This window comes from Urocitellus parryii, chromosome 3 (genome assembly GCF_045843805.1).
Source record: "Urocitellus parryii isolate mUroPar1 chromosome 3, mUroPar1.hap1, whole genome shotgun sequence".
Taxonomy (NCBI): Eukaryota; Metazoa; Chordata; class Mammalia; order Rodentia; family Sciuridae; genus Urocitellus; species Urocitellus parryii.
Genome location: NC_135533.1, coordinates 176,519,023 through 176,545,358, shown reverse-complemented (window position 1 = coordinate 176,545,358; position 26,336 = coordinate 176,519,023). Strand labels below are relative to the sequence as shown.

The following is a 26,336-nucleotide window of genomic DNA, read 5'->3' as shown; positions in this document are numbered from 1 at the left end:
GCTGCTATAAACATTGATGTGGCTGTGTCCTGTAGTATGCTATTTTTAAGTCCTTTGAGTATAGACCAAGGAGAGGGATAGCTGGGTCAAATGATGCTTCCATTCCCAATTTTTGAAGAAATCTCCATACTGCTTTCCATATTGGCTGCACCAGTTTGCAGTCCTACCAGCAGTGTATGAGTGTACCTTTTTCCCCACATCCTTGCCAACACTTATTGTTAGGATGGTTTTGATTTGCATTTCTCTAATTGCTAGTGATGATGAACATTTTTTCATATATTTGTTGATTGATTGTATCTCATCATCTGAGAAGTGTCTGTTCAAGTCGTTGGCCCATTTATTGATTGGGTTACTTTTTGTTTTGTTTTTTTTTTTTTTTTTGGTGTTTAACTTTTTGAGTTTTTATATACCTGAGAGATTAGTGCTCTCTCTGATGTGTGAGGGTTAAAAATTTGCTCCCAAATGTAGGCACTCTATTCACCTCACAGATTGTTTCTTTTGCTGAGAAGAAACTTTATAGATTGAGTTCATCCCATTTATTATTCTTGATTTTAATTCTTGCACCAAAGGAGTCTTATTAAGGAAGTTGGGGCCTAATCCCACATGATGGAGATAAAAGCCTACTTTTTCTTTTATTAGACACAGCGTCTCTGGTTTTATTCCTAAATCTGATCCATTTTGAGTTGAGTTTTGTACACGGTGAGAGATAGGGGCTTAATTTCATTTTGTTGCATATGGATTTCCAGTTTTCCCAGTACCATTTGTTGAAGAAGCTATCTTTCCTCCAATGCATGGTTTTGATGCCTATGTCTTATATAAGATAATTGTAATTTTGTGGGTTATGCTCTGTGTCCTCTATTCTGTACAATTGGTCTACCAGTCTGTTTTGGTGCCAATACTATGCTGTTTTTGTTACTATTGCTCTGTATTATAGTTTAAGGTCTGGTATAGTGATGCCACCTGCTTCACTCTTCCTGCTAAGGGTCTCTTATTTTTCCAGATGAATTTCATGATTGCTTTTTTTCTGTCAATTTTTTCATTTGTTTCAATTTCATTCATTTCAGTTCCGATTTTAATTGTTTTCTGTCTTCTGCTGCTTCTGGTGTTGATTTGTTCTTCTTTTCCTAGGGCTTTGAGGTGTAATGTTAAGTCATTTTTTGTTGACTTTTTCTTGTTTTAAGGAATGAACTACATGCAATGAACTTTCCTCTTAGAATTGCTTTCATAGTGTCATAGAGATTTCCATATGTTGTATCTGTGTTCTCATTCACCTCTAAACACCTTTTAATCTCCTCCTTGATGTCTTCTGTAACCCATTGTTCATTCAGTAGCATATTATTTAGTCTCCAGGTGTTAGAGTGGATTTTATTTCTTATTTTACCATTGATTTCTAATTTCATCCCATTATGATCTTATAGAATGTAGGATAGTATCTCTACTTTTTTATATTTGGTAAGAGTTGCTTTGTGGTGCAGGTTCCATGTGCTACTGAGAAGAAAGTGTATTCTCTTGTTGAAGGATGTAATATTCTATATATGTCAGTTAAGTCTAAGTTATTCATTGTATTATTGAGTTCTATAGTTTCTTTATTCAGCTTTTGTTTGGAAGGTCTATCTAGTGATGAAAGAGGTGTGTTAAAGTCACCCACAATTATTGTGTTATGCTCTATTTGACTCTTGAACTTGAGTTTGTTTGATGATTGTAGATGCTCCATTGTTTGGGGCATATATATTTATAATTGTTAAGTTTTGTTGGTGTATGGTTCCCTTGAGCAGTATGTAGTGTCCATCTTTATCCTTTTTGATTGACTTTAGTTTGAAGTCTACTTTATTTGATATGAGGATGGAAACCCCTGCTTGCTTCCACAGCCAATGTGAGTGAAGTGATTTTTCCCAACCCTTCACCTTCAGTCTGTAGATGTCTTTTCCTATGAGATGAGTCTCTTGGAGGCTCCATATTGTTGGCTCTTTTTTTTTTTTTTTAAATGCAATCTGCTAGTCTATGTCTTTTGATTAGTGAGTTTAGGCCATTAACATTCAGGGTTACTATTGAGACATGATTTGTATTCCCAGACATTTTTGTTTATTTTTGGTCTTTAACATGACTTGGTTTCTCCTCTGATTAGATTTTCCTTTAGTGTAATATCTCCCTCTGCTGGTTTTCGTTATTGTTTTTCATTTCCTCTTCTTGGAATATTTTGCTGAGGATGTTCTGTAGTGCAGGTTTCTCGTTGTAAACTTTTTAAACTTCTGTTTATCATGGAAGGTTTTTATTTCATCATCATATATCTAAAGCTTAGTTTTTCTGGATATAAGATTCTTGGTTGGCATCCATTTTCTTTCAGAGCTTGGTATATGTTGTTCCACAATTTCCTGGCTTTGAGGGTCTGGGTTGAAAAATCTGCTGAAATACGAACTGGTCTCCCCCTATATGTGATCTGATTCCTCTCTCTTGTGGCTTTTAAGATTCTATCCTTATGTGTATGCTAGGCATTTTCATTTTAATGTGCCTTGGTATAGATCTGTTGTAATTTTGTACATTTGGTGTCCTGTAAGCCTCTTGTATTTGGTTTTCCAATTCGTTCTTCATGCTTGGGAAATTTTCTGATATTATCTCATTGAAGAGATTGTGCATTTCTTTGGTTTGAAACTCTGTGCCTTCCTCTATCCCAATAACTCTTACATTTGGTCTTTTGATGCTGTCCCATAATTCTTGTATGTTCTGTTCATGGTTTCTTACTGTCTTCACTGTGTGATCAACTTTGTTTTCCAAATTGTATACTCTGTCTTCATTATCTGACATTCTTTCTTCTAAGTGATATAGTCTGTTGGTTATGCTTTCTATTGAGTTTTTTATTTGATTTATTGTATCCTTCATTTCAAGGATTTCTGACTTTTTTTTTTTCATAGTCTCTCTCTAGAAATAATCTTTTGCTACCTGGATTTGTTCTCTTATCTCTTTTTTGGAGTGATCAATTTTTGTCTGTATTTGCTCATTTAGGACATTCTTTAACTCACAGATCATTTTAATTAAGAACCTCCTGAACTCCTCTGACATTTCATAAACTTCACTGTCCATAGGTTCTGTTATTATAGTATCCTGGTTTGTTTGGGGTACTTTCCTCCCCCCACCTTTTTTTTTTTCCCATGATGTCTATGTGTCTTCCTTTCTTGAAGTGTAGATCTGAGATACTACAGTTTCTTCTCTATATTCTTGTAGTACCATGCAGATTGTCTGTACCTCACCTTGATGTTGGGCTTCTAGACCCTGCTGGTGTCCCTCAGTGTATGCTACTGCATCTAAGGTTGATGGTGACAATAGCAGAGGTAACTCAAAATAATAGTTAAGGTGCCCCAAGATGGAAGCAATGTCTTACAGAGATGGGGCTGCAAGAGTGGGCCTCACACTGTTTTGGGGATGCCTGCTCTGAGATGCAGCTGCTTGTATTCCCTGTTATCAAAAAGTTAGAGGCTACTGAGTAGAGAAGGCTATGGCAATGACTGCCCAAGATGGAAGTGTCCCAAGATGGAAGGGGTTAGGTTTAGGCTCCCAGGCTAGAGAGTGGGGGGTGGTGGGGGTTTTGGACCTACCCTGGACCTGGGTCCTGCACAAGTCAGTGTGGAGAGATCTGGGCCCGGTCTGACTCCTGCGGTAGTCTGCTGGACCGAAGTGGCGATCCTGTGCCAGAGGTTAGGCACTGGCAGGTTTCTGCCTCACCGGTGGAGGGGTGGACCAGGGCCTACTGTGAGCCTGGGTCCCTTGCGGGCTGGTGTGGGATAACTAATAGATTTTTAACATCTTAAATATATGGGTCACCAAAAGATAAATCAAGTTTCCAAAGCATCCTTTTTATTTGAGATGATGTTTTCCCTCAGAATTCTTATCAGCTGTGGTATCTATAGCCTCTCATTCCAGTCAGAATGTCATTTTCCAAATTATTTTTGGTCAGTAAATAGGAATTTTAATATCAGTAACTCAAATTATGATGTTTGTAATAAGCCAAGAATAAATTGGCTTTATATTAAATTCCTAGAACGTTATAGGCTATATATGAAAATGAGAGAAGAGAATTCAAAAAAAAATGTTTTGACTTGAAAAGCAGTTGTAAAAAGGGAGGCTTCCTTCTCTCCCAACTACACCCATCATTCATTTATAGACCCAATACTAGACTCTTTAATTCCTGGCTTTTGTGGTCTTATTTCCCAGTTTTATGTCACCTTTAATATTCTTATTGTTCTGCTTTAATCTCCTTTCTTATTTTGCATCTGTGATGAACTCTTAAACATGGCCTGATCTCATTAAATAAACCAAATCCTTATCCCTGCTGTTGAAAGGGCCTTTCAGTACAGCATTTAGGATCACCTCCAGGTTATCATTCTTACCTCTTGAATTGCATCACCTTTGTATTCCTGGAAGCCATTCCAAAGGGAAGACAGTTAACATTTGCCTGCATCCTTCCCTCTGTGCCTTCAGATACTTCAAGAGTTCCCCTGACAAGGAAAGGTCTTGTAAAATATATCAGTAACCTGCCCATGTACTTATGTGTACCCACTACTGCAAGGTCCAAAAATTGAAGGAGGCCTTGAATACACAATAATACCCCATCAGTTTAGAGCAAGAAATGCTGCCAAATTGCTCACTTGTAGGACATTCTCAGTCTGGGTTCTAGGTGATCTCTTGGGTTTGAAGCACATTTGTGCACTCTGCATGCAACTCTAATTCAATCCTCATGATACCAAAATGAGTACTCCATAAAATATCAAGAAAAATGAAAAAGAATGAAATCAGGCTGGTTAGCACAATATGATGATTTATAATTATGGAAATGTTAAATTTAACCTAGACAACAAACTTTAATACAGTCCATTGTTGAAACTAATCTGTTTGCTGCCAAGGGTAAACACCTTTGATAAAGGGCTTTAGAACTGAGTTTGGGGGGTGAAGCTCACTAACAGTGCACTTGCCTAACATGCACAAGGTCTTGTAAAATAGATCAGTAATATCAGTAAAATATATTAGATTTTGCATCCCCATCTCTGCAAAAAAAAGAAAAATTATGTTTGAAGGTTAGGCAGACACATGATCGTATTTTCTCAAATGAATGAGCAGGCCTAATACTTTTGCTGGGAATTAGGATTTAAATTTCAATGCTGGACCTTGTATTTCACTCCAGAGAGATTGTTCTTATTTAGGATTCTTTAAGCTACATATAACAGGAATTCTGTTATATGATTCCAATAACAGGGAAAGTCATTAATATAAATAAATCCAAAGGGATTCTCATTTCTCACTGCACATTAGAATCACTTGGGGAATTTTAAAGCAATGCAGGCAACAGAAGAACTGAATCAGAATTTCAAGATGGGGCCCAGACATTATTAATTGTTCAGTTTCATCAGGTTATTTAAATGTGTTATTGAGATTTAAAACCGCTGATTTAGAAGCTCATCAATATCTTCAAGGAACCATGTTCTTGCTGTTTTTCTGCCCTGCTCTGCACAGATCAGGCCTTTCCCCAAGTTGTATACAAGACACCTACAACAACTGTAAGCACCATATACATTCACCAACATCCAGAGGAGAAAGGTCCCTTTTCTCCCTACGTCTTCCCTGGGCGTCCTCTTAAAATAGGGTTGCCAGGTAGAATACAAGATACCCAGTTACATTTCAGGTAAAAAGGTACTTTTAGTACCATGGAACATTTGAGACATACTTAACACTAAAAAATTATTGTTTATCTCAAATTTAAATGTATGTCCTATGTTTTTTATTCCTAAATATAGCAACCTTATATTAAAGACAAAAGATGTTTAAGAACCATTCAAAGTCTTTCCTTTGTCTCATTGGCCAAGATTCCTAAAACTATCGATGGAAGACTTAATGCTATTACCCTTAAATCCATCGAGCTCTAGCCCTTGCCCTACAGCTGTGGATTGGATGAGGTTCACCCCAAGAGGAGATATATGGCTGCAGGGCCTCTTTGGGATGGAAGACACAGGGAACATTACCATTAACTGCTAGAGAGCCAGAATTCATGTGGCCACTTTTGTTCAGGTAACTCTGAGAGCTACTATGGGTCTAGACTAAAGCTTGTCTGCAGTTACCTTTGTGGAAAAAATATAAATCTGGTTGTCAGGTATGTATTCATCTTGAGATGAACAGTCATCTTCAGAATAGTCAGTTTTAAGCATGGTTATAAAACCACAGGGCTCATGGGATTAGGGCACAACACTCAGTGAACATCATCAGTGGCACATGAAACAAGGTAAGAATTTAATAATAGCTTGTGAATTACTGTGAAGTGGTGGAAAGAGTTATTTTGAATCTGATGGATTGGGGTTGGGGTTCCAGCCCATAAGACCCATCATGAGCTAAGACAGCTGGCATATATCTAGGGTATGTGCCTGTAAGCATGTAGGAATTTTTTGTATTCCTGTGTTCAATTACATGCAGTTTTCTGTGGTCCCCTAGCATTTCTTAAGGATAAAATGGCACATAAAGCAAACATGAAGTTCAAGTTATCTCAGTTTTTCCTAATACATCATTCTCATTGTCCAAACTAGCATTGCAACAGAATTGACTATACTGAGTTGCATGCAGCTTCTGAATTTGGTATGTTGGAGGTGTGAGAATATAGAAATAGTGTATGTTGTATAATTGTTTGTCCTCATTTCAGTAAACAGTAGGCTCATGTTAATTAAGAATTTTAGAGGAAACCCATTTTATAATGGCCACATCCATCCAAGGTATTTGCTCACTGAGTATGTCTGCCTCCATTTCTCACTCCCCATCAGAATTCTGCAAGGTCCCTTTTCTCCCTAGAATAAACTCTTCAGTTTTGAAGTGTGGCCATAGGACCCTGGGTGATCTTTTCCTGTCAAGCCTCATTATCATCCTCCCTCTAGCTACTCCCAGCACTTCAGGAATATGCAGCTGATTAGTTCCCTCAAACCAAATGTGCTCTCATAGTTGTGTGTTGTTTTCCTCCACTGTCTCTCCTGATCCAAATGATTCTTGTGGCTACAAAACTCAAGGGTTCCTTCCAGTCTCAGCCCAACCACCTTCCCATCTCCCATCTGAAAGCTTTCAGTGCTGTCAGTAGGTAGTAGGGGCTCTAGATAGGCTGCAGATTCCAGATCCTTCCCAACCTAGAGAGACAGCATCTGGAGGTGGAGGGTGCTCTGCTTAACCTGCAAATGCTACAGATGCTACCCCTGCTGCCCCTGCTGCCCCTGCTTCCAGTGGCAGAGATTTCTTGTACTCACCCATGAAGCTCTTGCATGCTCTGGTCTCTCTCACTGGTGTTCATTGAACATTTAGGAATAAATAAGTAACGTTTCAAGTTTATGTGTTGTGCACATGTCCAGCTGTATCAGGCCTTACTCTGGTGTTCTCTAGGGCAAGTGGCATTTCCAACCATTTATAAAATCTGGAATTGTTGCTACTTAGTGAGAGATGGGGTTTCTATATATTAGTTTAAGGGATGAACTAAGAAAAGTATGATTGGCATGTGAATAAGCCAGATAATTCTCCTTCTCACCTGATTTTTTTTTCTTTCAAGAAGTCTCAGAATTGGTATTTATGTTAAAAATAAGAACTATTAAGGCTATTTCAGCACTTGTTTCCTATACCAAATTGTAAAGTACGTCTTAAACCTTGCTTGATTCTCCACTTGGATTTGCTGCAAGATATGTTTTTTTGTTTACCTTTATTATATTATGGGGGGATGTTATGGGGTTATTTAGTTCGGAGAACAATGGTACAAGTGTCACATGTCAACCTCACATAAATCAATTAGCTTGGCCAAGGCCCTACTATCAGGGTCTGGTATTGTGCAGACACCTACTTTTGGTGGCAGGAACAGCAAAGGAGAATTCACAAATGGTTTTGCTCAGCCAGCAACATATGAGAAACTTAACCAGAGGCCCTGGAGCTGGCTATGTGGGTTTCATCCAGTGGTCTGATTATGTGTGAGTGGTGAGGAGGAAAGGGCCTAGTGAATAGAGTCACATCTGTGCTAATTGGCTTATGGAGGATAGATACGTAGATCTATAAGCTTGATCAGGTCACCGAGTTATAAAAATACAACACAGATGACAACCTGACAGTCCAAAAGATTTCTCCACCATTGCCATTTAGACTCTGATATAAGGGTCTTCCTTGGAGAGCCCTTTTTTCCCAGATAAAATGTTCAAAAGACAGGAAATTGCCTTAACAACTGTGCTTAACATTTTCATACCTCTTAATTTTTATAGGACAAAGAATACCAAGATATACCATGTGCATATAATTATTTATTTTAAACCAGTTTTAGGGCTTTTACAAATAATAACATTTGTAATTATGTAAGTGAGGTGTGATTCTTTCATCATACTCATGTAAGATTGATCCTAGTTAAAGATTTAATTTCAATTTCTAGTATGTTTATTATAGGATTGTAAGTTTATTCAGTTTACTTTTGAATTTGTAGCCCATGATTCTATTTTCTGGCACTTATTTTGTCTTCTCTGTTTATTCTGTTTTTTTGTTAAGCAACTTTTGTAAAGGCAAAGTTAGATTAAAATAGCTCACAATGTTGAATGGCAAGGGATATAAAAGCATATGTTTTTAAAGCTAAAAGTTCTTACACTTTTTTTTTATAAAAATATCTTCAGAATCCAAGCATGGTGGTGTATGCCTGTAATCCCAAGGCTGAGGCAGGAGGATCACAAGTTCAAAGCCAGCTTCAGCAGTTTACCAAGTCCCTGAACAACTTAGCAAGATCCTATCTCAAAATAAAATAAATAAAAGGGCTAGGGATGTAGCTCAGTGTTAAAGTGCCTAAAAATCAAGAATGAATTTACCATAAATTATGGACATGCTGTACAATTTACTTTTCTTTGCATTCATGTTTGAGAAGCGTCTTTTATTCTCTGATACTTACAGCCTCTGTTTATCAAAAATTACAAAAGATATTTTGTATTTCACTTGTGTTTTATAATAATTTATAAGTACTTGTGCCTACAGTAGAGTAAGTTGAGGCCTAATGATCCAAGAATTAGCTCTGAATTGTGTTCTATGAACTAACTCTGTTGCATCCACAGAGATCTTGTTAGAAATGCAGAATCCCAGGCCTACCCAAGATCTACTAAAATAGACCCCGCATTTTAACACCCAGGCAATTTTTTTTAACACCCAGGCATATTAAAGATTGAAAAGAATTAGTCCAAGATCAATTGACTATCAAATCAGAAATGAGATTTTCTCATATAAAGCAAGCATGTTTTTGTAGATGACAGCTAAGTGCTGAGGGTTTATAGAGTACTTTCCTTGTGTTCTTTTCATTCTGAGAATTTAATATGCATTGGTTTCTTTAATCCTCCAAGGACATTGTAAGGTAAGTCTGTAATTACTGCCCATCTTACGGATGAGAGAACAGAGGCACAGAGAGACTATGTTAAGTTCTGTCTATAAAAAAAAAAAAAATGTCACTAGTCATAATTGGGCAGTAGGAAGTTTGTGCTTTATCAGGTAGAGCCAAAGAATAAAGTAAGTTAAGAAACTAGGATTTTCATTTTTTTTTTACTGTCTCAAGAAAAATTATGAGAGGCAGCTGAATAAAAAAGGAATTTTTTGTCAATTTTGTAAACCTAACATTCTATTTTTAAAATACTTAGAATCCATCTCTGTTGGGGGACTGGAGTCTATTTTCCCTCTTCTTTCATGCTACAGTCAACACAACAGACTTCTGTGTCCTCAAAAGGTGTGACAAGTCCTCTCCATTGGCAGGCAAGCCAGCAGTTCTGCAGCAGCACACACCAGCTGGGTGTTCTCCAGCTCAGTTCTGATACTATTTACCTGGGGACAGCATCAGATCCCACAGGTGAGGGCTCATTCCCCAAGGCTGCCCATCCCAGATGCCAGTTTTATATAGCTCATATTTCCTGAACCCCTCTCCTTGGTTTAATTAAGTTGGTCAAGCAGCCTGCTGAACTTATTTTCCTAATTTATTACAAAGGATGTTGTAAAGGACACAGATGAAGAGATGCAAAGAGCAAAGTATAGAAGAAAGGGCATGGAGCTCCTAGAGATCCTGCATGTGTTCATCTTCCTGGAAGCTCTCTGAATCCTGCCCTTTTGGGTTTGAGTGGAGATTTCATTGCATACCTAATGCTAATAGACTGGGAACCCCAGGAAAACCTGCAAGCTTCAGCATTCTTGTTGGCCCCTGTGCAGCAGAACTTTAGTGTTGCTGTGACCTGCACTGAAAAAGAGAAATTCTGATTTCCATGGCCTACCTTGGGGAGGGAGTTGCGAGCCGTAAACCATGTATGAAAAACCAAAATACATATATCAGAATATAAAAATATCCCCTGTGTTCAACCCATGGCAAGCATGTGATATGCATTAATTATTTTAACCTGCCAATACCTGGCTTCAAAAAGAGATTTGGAACTCTTTCACGTGTAAACCAATGAAGAGAATGTAGATTTGATTTATATAATTGGCCAACTCCAGGGATATGCCCTAAATCAGGTTGTAGTTTGATAGACAAATTTAGAAACCTTAGAGGTTTCTCCACATACTTCTCATTGTGGACCTGCCCTGCCATTTTTGTTGCACCATAGTAGAGAGGGAGTGAGAATGGTCACCATCCTCTGTGGCCAGCTGAAGCAACAGGATCAGAGAGGTGCTGGACTGGCAAAATCCTTAACCAGGCCTTACCTAACCACCCCAGTTTCTAAGGCAGGCACTTTTAACCTTTACCTGTTGTGAGGCAATATTCTTTTTGTATGATGTACATTTTAATTATACAAAGTAGTGAATTTCACATGGCATATTTCTACATGAAAATAACATACTTTGGTCATATGCACCCCTATAGCTCTCCCCTTGTCTCCCCTTCTTCTCTAATAGTCCCCCTCAACTTTTGGGGGTTTTTTTCTTCCTAGATTCCACAAGAGGGAAAACATGTGATGCTTAATCTTTTTGAGTCTGTTTTTTTTTTATTTTGTTTAACATTAGATCTCTACTTCCATCTATTTTCAGGCAGATAACATAATTTCAGTCTTCTTTATGGCTGAATAATACTCCACTGTGTATATATACCATGCTTTCTTTATCTATTGATCTATCAACAGGCACCCATTCCATGACTTAGCTCTCATGAATTATGAAGGAGACAGTACTCTTCAGTAGTTTGTTTTCAGTTTGCTGAAAGAAACTAAAAGAGTGAAAAGTCATAAAAGATACTGTTATATTTGGTTTTGGTGTCTTTGCTGTGGGCCAGCATGGGCAGGAAGGAGCAGCACGATTATTACAGCAGATCACAGGTGGAAAGAGAGCCTCAATGGCTGTGGCGAAAACCCATCCTCTTCAGACAATTCCAGTATCCCTGGCAGTGCTTGTCTCAGGGTGGACTCCACAGTGCTTCAGTGGTTGGGAAAAAAAAAAAAAAAAGAAGGAAGCCTACTAGAGTGAGTTCTGCTGTTTACCAGCTGCCTGACCATATATATGTTTGTGTGTGTGTGTGTGTATGGGTGTACATACATACATATATGTATATGTTTTATATATATATATTTTATATGCTTTCTATATTTTCGATGCATTTGTTATTTTGTTTGAAATGGGGTCTCGTTCTGTTGCCTGGGCTGGCCTTGAACTCCTAGTCTCAGTTGATCCTCCTACCTCAGCCTCCTGAACAGCTGGAACCAAAGACACTGCATCACCACACCCACTTACCTAGCCACATTAAAGGTGCTCTATTAATTAAAATAAGTTGAAATAAATGATCTCTAAAGGTATTTCCAACTTTGAAATGATGGTTTGACAGCATAAATTTCACATTTGAGCTTAGAATTTCAGTTCTAAATTCCTAAGGCCATTTTCATTCGTATTTAACATGTTTGTTTTCATCCTTATGAAAACGGGAACTTTTATTTGAAATTTTGGTAAGCATCTGTTTTTTAAGTACATTAAAGAATCACACTAGACAGCCTATAAAGAATAATGTCCGTTTACACCTGTGCTTCAGTTGTGTAGAAAGAATCCCTTTACCCAAAAAGTGTTACTTAAGGTTTACACATTGCACAAAACATTATAAATATTTACTTTTTTCACAAGTTACTTCACTTATGTTTTCTTGCTATTTAGTGTTGTTTAGAGAATAGAGTTGTTTAGAGTTTGACTTGGAGTTGATTTTGGTCATTTTAAAATATAAACATCTTTTTTTTCTGATTGATTATCACCTTTTACTTTAAAGTTTTTTCTCTATTATGTTATTTGCATACTAATTTGGTTTTTTATAAAATATCCAATTTCATTGTGGAAAATCCAGGGGGAGAAAAGCAAAAAAGAAGGGAAAAATACACCTGTAATCCTACCGTTTGACAAATAATCAGTAATTGATATTTTTTGTACACTTTTTTTTTTCAAAATCAGAATACTCTTTACTACTACTTTGCACCCTGTTTTCCCAATTAGTATATATTATTGTTAAATGTTCTACAAGAACATTTTTAAAGGTTACATAGCATTCTATTTATGGATTTACCACAGTTTACCCAAGTTACTCTTATTAGACACTTAGGATTTATATGGGGTCCATATGTGTGTGTGTGCTACCCTTGCATGCGTGATGAATATCCTAGGAGTTATGTTTTTACATGCATCTGTAATTCATTAGAATAACTTTCTAGTATTATATTCCTAATCTGACAACAAAAAAAAATTAACCTTTATAAAGTATTTACTGTGTGTAGTACTGTGCACAGCCTTTCAGCTGGAAAAGTTCATGTCATTCAATCCCCCAACAATCATATAAAGCAGAAACAATTATTATCACTATCTCATAGGCAAGCTTAAAGAGCTTTGCTGTCTGGTCTAGGTTGCAGAGATGGTAAATAGCAGGCCTGGTATACTGATTCTAGGGCATGTGATTCATGTAACAGCTTGTTCTTCAGCCCTGCTGTGCTGCTTTACACACCTATGCCACTTATTTTTATATTCCTTAAAAAGTCTTATTTGTGCTCCTCTTCCGTTTTTTGGATGGTGCCTTCCTCTGCCGTTACCATATGCTTCTGGCTTGGGTTTCATTCACTCCGTGTGTGTGTTTTGCCCTTGTGTACACCACAGCTTCCTCAGAACATCCGTGGCCTTCCTCCTTCTCCTCAAGACTTTCCATTTCCTTCACTTCCCACTTCTTGTTCACCCATCTGCTCAAGAAAGACTGGGTGTCTTTCCTGTCTTCTGGCTGCTATTCTTAGCCTGCTCCTGCCGCCTGTATCAATGTTGGTTCCCTCGTCTGCTTCTCCTGTGATCTGAGGACACTCACTTAAGAAGCTGAGCAGAACTGCACTCCAAAAGAGAAATTCTGATTTCTGTGTCCCCACCCTATCCATAGAGTTAGAATTAGCCTAGAGACAGAGACATTGCTACTGCAAGAATAATCATCTGTAAGCATGGTGTATGTGTTTACACACCAACCCCCACTGCATGTCAAACCCTGACCCCTAAAATGTAATCATCTGAAGGAAAAAATGCAGTAGGGAAGGGAGGCCTTTCTGCCAAACCTCAGCTCCTGCTGATCCGTGTGTGCCAGCTCAGCTCCATACTTGTCTTTGCCCACATACCACACTTTGCTGCCTATATTCTTTTATGTACCAGGCAGCTTCTTCCTACAATATCCTTTCTTATTATTTCTTCTAACATAAGTTCTCCTGTTATCAGAGTCCAAGGCCAGAGGCCTGACTCCAGGGGGCCCCAACCAATGAGGTCTAGCCGTTTGTCCCAAAAATCAACCAGAAAGAACATGGTGAAAAGTAGGAAAAGAACTTTAATCAGTATAGCTACTTTGGGAAGGCAAAGTGAGATCTAACATCCCAGCCCTATCTTCAGGTTGCTGATTGGAGCTTTAGTTTTAAATAGAGAAAAAACTGGAGTAAATTAGCAGTCTTGGTCAAACTGTGTTCTGGTTGATCATTGCCTCAGATCTGGTTCTTCAAGGTGGCTCCAGAGAGGTCCTTATTGCTTGAGGGGGCAATTTCCAATTTCTGCTCAAAATGTTTATCTGTCAGACCAGTGGCCCTGGAAAGGGACAGTTCAGTTTCCATGAGATGGTTACTCTTCATGGGGTGGTATGTCTGCCACCTGCTCCTCCTAGAAGGTGTAGAACAAGGGCTAAAGATTTCTAGGCACCACTCCAGGTGTCTGAAACACAATGCTGCAAATCTTGCCTCAAACTTAAACGGGGACAAGATAAGCTAAGTAAATTTAGGACTAAAAACCTTGTATTCCTAGACTGCAGACAAACTCTCCTGAAATTATTAACCTGCTTACATGCAGAGCTGAGTGGAGACCTGACCCAAAGTTTAAGGTAATAAAGGAGACAGAAAGTGAAGGCAGAGATGCCAAGCTTTATCCTGCTTTCACTTATCCCTCAGGCATCTGCAGACCTAACTGAAGAGTCACTGCTTTTAGCAAAGGCAACTACTCCTGTGATACTCTCCTTTAAGACCCCTCAAAAAGGTGGCCTCTTCCAGAAAAAATGTGCTCTTCATTTCCACATCTAGAATTGGAAGTTGTCTTCTCTTCCCAGACTTAAGAAGGGCCTTCTCTTCATCTCTTACATAGAATGGTCTTTTTTGTTTGTTTGTTCTAATTAGTATATATGTTAGTAGAATGTATTTTGACATATATATAAGGAGTATAACTTCTCACTTTTCTGGTTGTACATGATGTAGAATTGCATTGGTCATGTAATCACATATGCCTGTAGGACAGTAATGTCTGAGTCATTCAACTCTCTTTCCTCCCTTCTTGGCTTTATTTACAGACCATACCTTCCTCTAAACTTGTAGAAGTCAGAGTACCATGTCTCATTCATTATTGTATTTTCCACAAGGCCTAACACAATGCAAATGAATACATTTGTTGAATAAATTGATGAATAAGTGAACAAGTAATAAAATACAAAAACTTACTCTATTTTAACCAAAAAATAGCAGAAAGATGTTAAAGCATTTAATAAAATCAACATATACAATCTATATAATAAACAACTGAGTTGTATAATAATTTAAGAAGTATATGGCACATCATCTGTTTGGGAGGAAATGGTAGAAACACTACTTTTTAAAAGCAAATTTGAAAAGCCATTTCTTCCAATTATTTAGTCAAAATTAAAATCATTCTATAAACAACAAAACCGTAGAGCCAATTATACTGAATGATTTTGAAGGAAAACAATTTAGTACGAAATTTGAGGTTAGTACTCTCCATTACAATTCGTGAATCTCTGTTAAAGAAAACTGAGATATGTAGTCATTCATTGGGAGGCCCATGCTGAGATAAGAAAGAGTGTGTATACTGGGAAGTGGTAGGAGTAGTGGGCCATGTGACTTGGTTCTCAAATAGCTGTCTAAACCTTACCATACACTTCCAGAGAATATGACGGAGAAGCAGGCCATGTTTCATGGAAGAGATAAAAAACCTACCTCATAGGTTTGTTGTGAGGATTGAATGTATTAGAACATGCAAACCCAGTGCCTGGCCATTAAAATCACTACAGCAGGGCTGGGGGCCAGCTGTTCTCTCCATGGTACAGGAGCCCTCATGCTCTGATCCTTTCATACAGGGCTTCCAAGTTGGTGATGTTGCACAGCACAGTCTGCTTGTGGCCTGACTTCCTAAGTCTGTCGGTTTCTTGCCTCACATGTTAATTTGCTATTATTCAGAACCCAGACAGTACTTGCTCTTAAGCCCTTATTGATCTTCTGGACTAAACAATGTAAAAGGCTTCAAACCAGAAACCAATGTTTTCCAACAGTGAATCATAAAACTTTGTACTTAGTCCATTTCACTGTTTTAACCTAACTTTAAAAAAATTTACAGAATTATTTTATAGAGTGCTTCCTCTGTGCTAGACACTATATTCTCCTTTCACTTTCCTTCCAATCCTGCCAGATAGGAGTGAAGGGACCAAGAAACTAAGGAATTTAGCCAAAATTGTGCAGCTAATAATTGGCAAAAATTAAGATTGGAGCCAAGTATGTCTACTCAGAATTCCCTCATGCCCTACCACTCCCCTGCCTGAGATAGAAGCAGAACATGGGTGCAGAAGGAATATAATAAACATCTCTCAAGTCTCTTATTTACTCATAAGCAAGTAAAACTAGTACAACATTAACTAGTTGATTTCATAAAACCTCAAGGCAGTTAGCCAGACATTTATTTTTGATGACAGAGGATCAGCTTAACAGAAACAAATTACTAAAGTGTCCACCGTTAAGTATTAGTTGGAAGGAGTGTGGAGCCTAAGAAGTTAAGATAGAAAGGTAAACCTGTTTCCCAAGATTTTAGAAGCTTGATTCTTGGCTCTTTCTTTTATCTGTAATCATATAATATAGCCAAGAATAAATGACAAGCCACTCTTTTGCCTACAAAGTGGTTCCATTTCTATTAATAAAGTTTGAGTGATAGTGGAAGGACTGAGTAATGTTCTAAGATTAAGCAACGCCTAGAGGGATAACACTGGATTCCAAACTTCCAGAAGAGGTTCCTGGCTCCTCCACCTGCTTCAACCAGAGTAGCTGTCTTCTCTCAGCTATAATATCAGGCTTTTTGCATAAACTTTCCTTTGAAAAAGAAGATGTAAATGAATAAAAGACCCCTTTTTCTACCATATTCATATCAAGCCAAATATTTTGTCTATGTTTGAGTCATTTGGATTTTTAGGAGTGCAAGCTGCTCTTCATTTGCTGCCACCAGAGAGCTAAGCAAAAATGGAGACTTGGAAATTTATGTTTCTATATCCCCACGTCTTCCAAGTACCATGGGCTGTCTCAGGACTTCTATACACATGTGTAAATCCTGCATTGCCCAATTTAGAGGGCCCTGTTCTTGTCAAAGTCTTTATTACAATGGTGCTCCTGCTCAAGCAACAAAGTATTTTTAGGAAGAGGCCCCTGGAGCTACAGACTTCCTCTAGCTAGCCAGTGCCTCTCACAGCAGGCTTGGCCCATCTCCTCTAAAATGTGTCCTCTGAAATTCTTTCCTCCCCACTATGGAGAAGAAAGCCAACAAAACAGAATCGATCTCTTCAGGTAGGAATGACTCCTGGGAATTCCAGCTCCCAAGGGCTTTCTATCTTGAAAGAAATACTTGTGAAACCAAATTAAACTAATGCCTAGACTAAACAGAGTTCAGTCAGGAAGCATTGCATTCTTAGTGACCCTTCTCCACTCTGGGCTGTCAGCACCCAGTTGCTACTCACCAGATAAAAGGAGAAACTCAGGCTGCATCTGGGCCCTCTTTTAAAAGATTGCCAAACCCTATCCTTCATACAGTTCTAGACTCATCCAGTTGAGTTTGTATCTGTAACAAACAAAGGTGACTTATTCTGCAGAAAGGACAAGAGACTGGGATCAGGATTCCCAAAGTGATATTTCTTATTTCAGTGTAAGACCTTCATACACTCTCTCTCACCCTCCAGTAGTTTATATAACTTTATTTTTCCAACTACCAGTTGGTAAGATCCTTGGGAGCAAATCCCCTCTGATTTGCACATCTTCCAGAGCACTGAATTTTGGCCACAGCAAGGAGAGGGTTACTGAAGATCACATGTCTCGTTGATGGCAGGATCAGGAATAGAACTTAAATTTCTTCATGCCATGTCCCAATTTAGTGTCTTTCTATTCTACCACTGTTTCGATTATCTATTTCTGCATAATAAGCTGTTCCAAAATGTAGTACCTAAAAACAACACTACCCTTGCTTCTCATAGACCTGTTGGTCAGGAATTTGGACCAGGTTCTGGTAGGCCAATCATCTGTTCCATGTGATATTGACTGGGGCACTCACCTGCCTGGCTTTGGCTGGGTTGAGCTAAAAGGCCCAAAAAAACTTCATTCACAGTCTAGAGCCTTAGTGCTTCTCTTGTAGCCCCTTTCTCTCCAAGTAATCTCTTTTCTCTTTTGTATTCTCTTCTGAACTTCTTTACAGCATGGTAGCTATCTTCTCTAGGAAAAGCAGAAGTTATCAGTCCTCTTAAACTTGCCCAGAATTGGCACAGTTTGACTTCTTCTGCAGTCTCTTGATCAAGCAAAGTCACAAGACCAATCCCACATTCAAGGGGGAAAGGGTGTGAAGGGAGCTTCATACCACCTCCCAATGATGGAGCCTCCACACTCAGGGAAGGAATTGATGGTTACCTTCTGCCATTAGGTACAACCATAGTTAACCAGTAGACATAACCTTCTTTTTCTAATTCTCATAGTTCCTGATAGAACAGGGAAATTCAAGCCTATACAAAAACATTTTCTCTGTATGACCCAGCTGAAGAGTTAGGAGGGTGGTACTACCCACCCCATCCACAGTCCCCTTTGGCTGATCTGCTTCTGGTGGCATTTGTCCTTATTTAAGGACAGGAGGAGAGACTGCTGCACTTTGTAGAATATATAAAAAAACATGGTTAGTGCTTTCTTGCATAATCCTACAGTGGACAGTTCACACAAGGTTTTTTTTTGGGTTTTTTTGTTTTTTTGTTTTGGTTTTGTTTTTTTGGTTTTTTTTTGTTTTGTTTTGTTTTTTTTTTTTTTTTTTTTTTTTGAAGCTACTGTTAGGTCTGTTTTTTGTGTCAGGCATTTCAGTGCATACTCCTGAGGGCTGATTCTTCAGGCAGCAGTTAAAAACAGTACTTTTCAGTGCTGCATATGTATATTGTTAAAATGGAATACACCTACAAGTAACCTTTTCAACTATTAATTTCCATGTACAAATCAGATTAGTTTAAAAAAATATATACTGCCATGGATATTTTCTTCCGTTCTTATTAACAACACAAAGGATTTTTATGTGAAAGGACAAGCATCCAAGACTGGAAAATCAATTTTCTAGCCTGTTCCAGCCCTGGCAACATCCTTTCTTTGTATTCTAGATAACTTGGCTTAGAATATCCCAAATGATGAGGATTATACTCTGTTTCTGAGGAAAAACTCCCATAATCTTTAAATTTCCTTGGGAAATTTTTTGCATGTGTTATTTTTTCTTAAAAAAAAAAAAGACTATTCTTTTGTTACAGTTAAACTGTCCTTTACCACTTAGATAATTACTTGCCCCAGAATACTTCTTCCTAGAAACCAACAAATAAAATGCTCTTGTGTGGTGTCAAGAGAGGAAACAAGAACAGCTATTTATGGGTTGTTGGGGCAACTTTTCAAGTGCTTTGGGAAATTTCAAATTTTTAAGATTATCATTGTCTAGAAAATTATGAGATTCATCTTATAAAATGGAAATCTTGGTTTCCCAAATGTATGTGAGGAAAAAAATGGACTGTTTCTGTACCATCTGTATAGGAACTGTGGTTCAATGAAAATCTAAGTTACCCTCTTAATGTGTGTTGCTAAATATTTATTGAAGATATTTTGTGTACTTTTTTTACACAAAGATGTATGTGTAAACATTTGCACTTGGCACAAAACTAGAATCAATTAGGGATAGCCTAGATTTTTTTATTTTTCATTATTTCATGGATGCATTATTGTTATACATATTGATGGCCTAGATTTTTTAAAATCTCCATTTTGCAGTTTCTGATTTGATGATGGCAGTGGTGAGTTTTCATTTGCTCTTTTATTTTGTTCTGTGTTTGAAAGGAGATTGGGTCTCTTTAAAATGGTCCAGATCATTTAGAAAACCTTGGAGATTTTATTTGAATGTCTTTAAATTTCCATATCTCTACTCCTTTCATTTTAGGAAGAAGAATTAGAAGCCCAGATTTCCTTCCTTCAAGGGCAGTTGAATGACCTGGATGCCATGTGCAAATACTGTGCAAAGGTGATGGACACTCATCTTGGTGAGTGAACTGTTGGCCAAGGGAACAATGACAGTTGTAACAATAGTAGCTACTTGCATTACTATGTATTAGGTACTATATTAAGTTCTTGACATTGAATTTTTTCGTTTAATCCTTATAACAGCCCATAGTAGTACTGCTACTATCTACATTATACAGAAGCACCAAAAGTAAAGAAATGTCACAAGATTAAAGTGAAATGAAGATTTTGAAATGAAATCAAAATCAATATCAAGCAATATGACTGTAGATTTCAACTCTTTTTTTTCACATCTTTAGATTTCAACTCTTGACTTTGTCTATCTCAAACCAAAGTCAAATATTGAGGTTTCAAAATCAATCAGCTGTATTGCTGTGGTAGTCTGTCTGCTATAATCAATAACATCGTTTTGATGATGCCTCTTTTTTTTGTTTGTTATTTTTGTGGTACTGAGAATTGAACTCGGGCTTCGGGCATGCCAATTATAGCATTGAGCTACATTCCCAGACATTATTATTTTTATCTTGAAACAGGTATCACTAAGTTATCCAGGCTGGCCTTGAATTTGCCATCCTCCTGCCTCAGCCTCCAGGGTAGGCTAGGATTATAGGTGTGCACCTCTGAAGACTCAGCTGTTTGTTTGGTTTTTTAAATACAGGTTTTTTTACCACCTGCCATAAGAACAATAAGACCTTTTCTTCCTTCTCTCCGCTTATACTCCAAGAAATGTCCAAGTTTTAAGTTCAGTTTATGGGTTAGTCATACATATGTCACATTAGAAAGTCTTCAGGCACTACTTTAGCTCTCTAAATGTTCTGTGTTTTGTATTAGAAATGGTCTCTGCTGAATTGTGTTTATACTGCTTTGAAAATTCCTTGCTGCTTGCAAAAACTTTTGTCATGCCCATTATTATGATTTCTCAGTACACTGTGGGCATCCGTTTTTCTTCTCCCAGTGTAATGCATTCTCTAGTGTAATGCATCTATAGTTTGGCAACAAATTAGAAAGATAAGACATGTACTCTTATGAGCAGGCCATTGTGCATTTCATTTCATGGCAGTTCCAGGTACTATAAGAAATCAAGATGCATCCCTCCTCTGAGGAGAAACTAAAGAGAATCCAGCAAGACCTTTAATAGTGGTGGGATGCTGAAATTGACCTATCTTTGCTAGGGATGAACCCTCTGTCCTCAGACTCCATGAAGTAATCTCTATGCCCATTAGGTCATGAGTTCATTGCAAGTGACAAAAAATAGTTATCATTTCGGTGTAACCTTTTAAACCATATTTGTGTTAAGCAAGTAATAAACATACTCTTACAGGTTTGAAAAGGCACTGCTCTAAGTGGCTGGCTGGACCCTATTCTACCTTCAGCCTTATTTGAGCTCTATCAACCACTCCTTCAAGGATAGAGGGCCCAAGAGGTGAAAACAGGAAAAACCTAGTGGATGATTAACAGAGAAGAATCTCTAATCTCAGCAAGAAGTGATTCCTCTGTCACATGTGACTCCACTCCCTTCTGAATTGTTTATATAATGCTTAATGATCATTCTAAAAATTCATACAGAGCTACATTTATATAAGTCTCATATTCTTTAGTAGGACCACATTTTAAAATGCCTAAAAAAGAGGTAATTTTAAAGAGATAGTTTACATATAAATAATATATTTTATATCATCATTTGGGCTAAATGTAATTTTAATATTAAAGTGTGTGTGTTTTCTGCTTTTTTGGCTGTTTGAGTGAACTTTGCTTTACTTAATTTTGGTTTTCTGAAGTAGAAAAACAAAGAAATGATTGGGAGAAAGATTTACTGAAACTCGAGAAAATCCTGTTGTTTGGTGTACACAGCAGCTTTTAAAGCAGCTTTACTTAAGCTCAGAATTTTCAAGCAGCTTTTGCTCTGATTTTGGTCTTTCAGCACTAAAAGAGCAGGTTCTCATTGCCTGGGGAGGGGAAACACTTTAATTAAGAAAAGGCCATACCAGCTATAAATTTTCAATTAACCTTAAAACTAGGTTTGTTTTTGTGCGGATGTTTGAATCCCTTCAAATAGCTAACAATATCTTTTCCCCCATATGAATAGCATGGTTGCATTTTTAAAGTGGCATTGTGGGGTGCCAGAAAGAATTCCTGATCTTGATACCCACATATGCATTTCAGTTTATCTGTAAATGTAGTAATGATTTATTAAAGGATGCTTCTGTGTTGTGGGCAACTTTGATTCTAAAGAAAACTTTGATGGAAACAAGAAGATTGACTCAGGTAAGCTAATTTCAACAACTGAGATGTCCATCAGTAGGGATTGAATATAACAAAGTAATTCAATCGTTATAAAGATTAAAGTACTTTTTTATCATTAACATAAGGAGCTGTTCATGATAGATTAAGTCAAAAAAGCAGGTGGCCAAATAGAATATATTTGATATGAAAATAACTTAACAGCAGTTGACTAGATGAAAGGAAGCTTACAGGACATTCCTTGGAACCTAATCTTCTGTGCCTAGGAGAAATGTAAGACGTTCATGAAAATCTTTGGACAGCTTAAGTGCATGTAACCAGCACTCAGTATTTGAAGCATGCAGGAGGCAGTTGTAAAAATGGTAGAATGGTGTCTGAGGAGAGACAACCTCATGTGGGATCAGTCAGATCTAGGGTTACTCCAGGCTCTGTCAGTTAGCTCAGCCTGCTTACAAGTATGTCCTCATACATGAAATTGAGAAAAGAATATCTGTCTTGCTAGTTTATTGCCCAAATATATTTTTAGACCATAGCACAGGACATGGCCCATAGGGGATATTCCACAGGAATCAACTCTTTCCCCCAACTGACTCTTCACAAGGAAGAACCTGAGAGTCCTTCAGCCATAGAGCTGAGCAGTGACCCATCCAAGGCCTCACAACTAGTTAGTTGAAGAGCTTGGACCAGTACTATAGTTCTCAATACCCAACTGAACATTTCCTTAGCAAATGATTGTTTTTAAAGGCTGGAATTGAGATATGTTGCTCTAATATTAGGTGTGTGAGCAGTAGCTTAATCAGAACTTAATGATGCATCTGCACTTTGTCTTGAGGACTGCTGTGCTAGGCTACCAAGTTGGCTGTGAGAACTGTCTCAGAGATATTTCTCTGGATCCTTTGCTAATATTAATTAATTTTCTCTTAAGTTGTTCATCTCAAGAGAATTCCTTATCCTTTGTTTGTATCAGACATGCAATAAATATCTTAAAATGTCAAGTACTATTCAAGGCTGTTTTTGTAACTGATAGCAGAACAAATGTAAAGAAAAGCCACTCAGAAAAATTACATGATGGCATTTGTTCAAATGGCCTTCTGGCTGTTGGGGCAATACAGTTGACAGGTTAGTGGTATTTCCTCTTGATTCTGGAACCCAAAACTCAAAAAGAGTATTTGTTTTGTCAAAACTCTAATAAAATTATTTCTATATAATTGAAATAATCCAAAGATTAGAGACAGGAATTAAAAATGAGTTTTACTAAATCTAAACTTTTCCTGTCAACTTCAGAATACTTTTTTTAATGTGTTCATTTTTCTGTTGCCATAGTTACTCCCCTTCTTGTCATCCTGACAGTTGAGTTGAAAGCCATTGACAGTATTAACCTCTGCACTGAGCTCACACTATTTTTAGATTTGCTGAACTTCACACATAATTGCACGTGGGTGAGCAGCCTACACTAGTCTGATCCATGAGCAGCTGGGCCCAGCTACCAACTGTTTACAGTGAATATATAAGCAGCTCACCCTGCTGGGCTCCAAAGCCCACACCACCCCCTTCCCTGCTCCTGCTCTACATAGAGGTGTTTCCATTCAGTTGTTTGGTATTTAGACATTGGTTTCCAGCAGCTTCTTTTTTCATTGTTGGTTCATACATACAATAGAAGGATTAAATGCAGTGATTTAATTAAAGGAAATTAAATTTCCCATGCTTTCCTTGGGAGTACTGCAGCTCAGAGGACATTAGAACATCCTAGAGGCCATATCAGTTGCTCTTTATTTCACAGATGAGGAAACTAAGGCCAGGGAAAGATGACTGACCCATCTAGCTAGCAGGAAGAGTCCAACCCAAGCCCACTGATGCTTCTGCTGAGGCCACACTTGAATCAGTAATTGGATTTTAGATCCTCTCCTATTTTATTACACACATCTTTACTGATTTTGTACATGTCATAATATTGATGCAAGAATTACTAAAAGAGAGGAGGCCAGTTTTGAAAATTGGTTTATTTGCCTCTCTTTCAGAACTTTAAGTCTTATAGTTTTCAATGAATGTTTTTGGAAATGTTCAGTAAGGCAATTAACTAAATGACATTTGAAAAAGTGAGAAGGAAAACATGATCACCAGACAGCTCTTTGTCAATTACACTCTGATAAAAGCTTTTCATAATCATTTTAAGAATTCTAAACACTGCATTTAATTGTGGGTAGCAGAGTACTCTAGAAGAGAAAGACACACTCCTCCTGAGGATCTCATTAAACATGCTATCCTGATTCATTAGTTCTGATGTAGGGCCTGAACTTCTACATTTCTAATAGGCTCCCAGGTCACCTGATATTACTGCTCATGGTAGATGTTGAGAAGTAAGAAACAAGAGAACTTAAAATTATTTGGGCACAGTTCAGTTAACATATTCATAACCTTGTTAATATATTCATGACCCCACACTTCAGGCTTATATGCAACTAAACTCTGTAGGCAGAGGGCCCACTGCCTCCTCTGGCATTCCAATGCATGTAGCCTGCAATTCTTGGAAAGTCATAAGTTCATTTTCAACCTCTCTGAACTTGTTCTATCCTAATTGAAGTTTTCCCCCCATAAGACATGAAAATAGTTGGTCAACAATTTCCTTATACCAACCTAAAACCTACTTAGAAAAACTTGCCAAACTATACTCCTGCAGATAGATCCCTCCCTAGGTCAGGATGCCTCCACTCCAGTAACGGTGCCTCAATATACTGTTTTTGAAAAATGACAGAGACATTTTTCCACATGCTTTCCCATAGAAAGGATCCAAACTAAATATCATATACTTTCATTTAAAAAAAATAAAGTATCCAACTCATTCATTAAACTTACCTGTGTTCAGAGTGTATCAGCCTTTTTGTCCCGCACTCCACCTTCCAGAAGTGGTTATTACAAGCTGTCTTGCATGGTGACCACAGGGCCTCATTGTGGCTCCTTGGCATGGTAGCATTCCTACTCAGGAAGCATCCCCAACAGGAGCTGTCCTCACTGAGACTCCAGCCATTTTAGTGATGTCTTTATCCTTCCAGTTAGTAAAGAAGAGACTTCTCTGGTGGGTAGTGATCTTACTGGGTTTAATAACTAAATAGATTTTAAGAAGATATATGAAGTCTCTTTCCTCGGTTGACTTTAAGGGGGCAGCTATATCTTATATATTTGCCTAGTTTCACCACAGGATTTTCTCAAGTAATTTTCCTCTCTCAGTGCTGAGATTAGGGTCTTCAGTCATTCTAGCAGCAGGACACAAAATAGGATCCTTGATTGTATTTTCTGCACAATCTGCTTTTTACTTTTTTTAGAAATTTCTGAATGTGAAGTGTCCGACTCTTTCTGTGAAGTATCCGACTCTTTCTGTGAAGTATTTGACTCCTATTAGACCATCAGTGAATGTTATTTCTCCTCTCTTGCCCTTACCACTTGTCAGCTCAGGGTCTGTTTAACCATATTAATATCCCTTAATTTTGATCTGGGAAACATCTCACCTACATTGTTGATCAGAAAATGAGAATGGGCCTTCATGCTAGCAGAAAAGCCCATAGCTCACATTGCTCATGCCACCAATGTTCTATTTGATGACAAATAGATTGGGGGAAAAGTGATGTGAGGGAGTTTAAGCTAAACTTGAGTTCAGAATGTATGGAAGAAGGACTTCAGAGAGAACAGGAGAGAATATATACCTTTTCAGAAATACCTGTTGTGACATACAGCTTCACATGGAGCAAACCACAGTCCGCCCCAGAGCATCAGTGATCTTAGCAAACTGGCAAAGAGAGCTAGGGCTCTTCAGAACCAGGAGACATGAGCCTAGAATTTTCCTTGTAGAACGGTGCAATTTCTAGAAACTTCCATCATCAAATTCTGAGAGAGAGAGAGAGAGAGAGAGATGAAGTAGGGAGAGCCCCACAACTGGGTGCTTTCAGAGGGAAGACTAATAATAAGGAACCAGTGCCTGGACATGGTGAATTTTGAGGTGGACTTTGAAAAAAAAGGCAGGATGCAGTGTTATACAGAGGATGGGAGGACCTTCTAGAAAAGGGAAGGGCATTCACAGGGATGCACAGTATACATACCAAGTGTTGGAACTCTGTGATGAAATGGATGCCTACATCTTCTCCAAGTCCCAGTTTCTCTCAAAGTCTGGACAACTGTGGCATATACTCAATGCACAAAAATCCCTTTGCCAATGTGCAGTCAAAGCCAGCAGTGACCATTTGATTATCTCGTCTAAGCCCCACAATAACTCTGTAAAAGTTATTACTT

General features: G+C 38.0%; 1 protein-coding gene across 5 annotated transcripts in view; it reads left to right on the top strand.

The window, feature by feature from the left end:
- The window catches only part of Tbc1d5 (TBC1 domain family member 5), a 501,737-nt gene that overhangs the window by 454,803 nt on the left and 20,598 nt on the right, over positions 1 to 26,336 (top strand). For all 5 annotated transcript variants that reach the window (XM_077796237.1, XM_077796238.1, XM_077796235.1 and 2 more), the window contains one exon: positions 19,735 to 19,834. In XM_077796237.1, the coding sequence (XP_077652363.1) occupies positions 19,735 to 19,834 (100 nt within the window). The remainder of the gene's footprint in view (positions 1 to 19,734; positions 19,835 to 26,336) is intronic.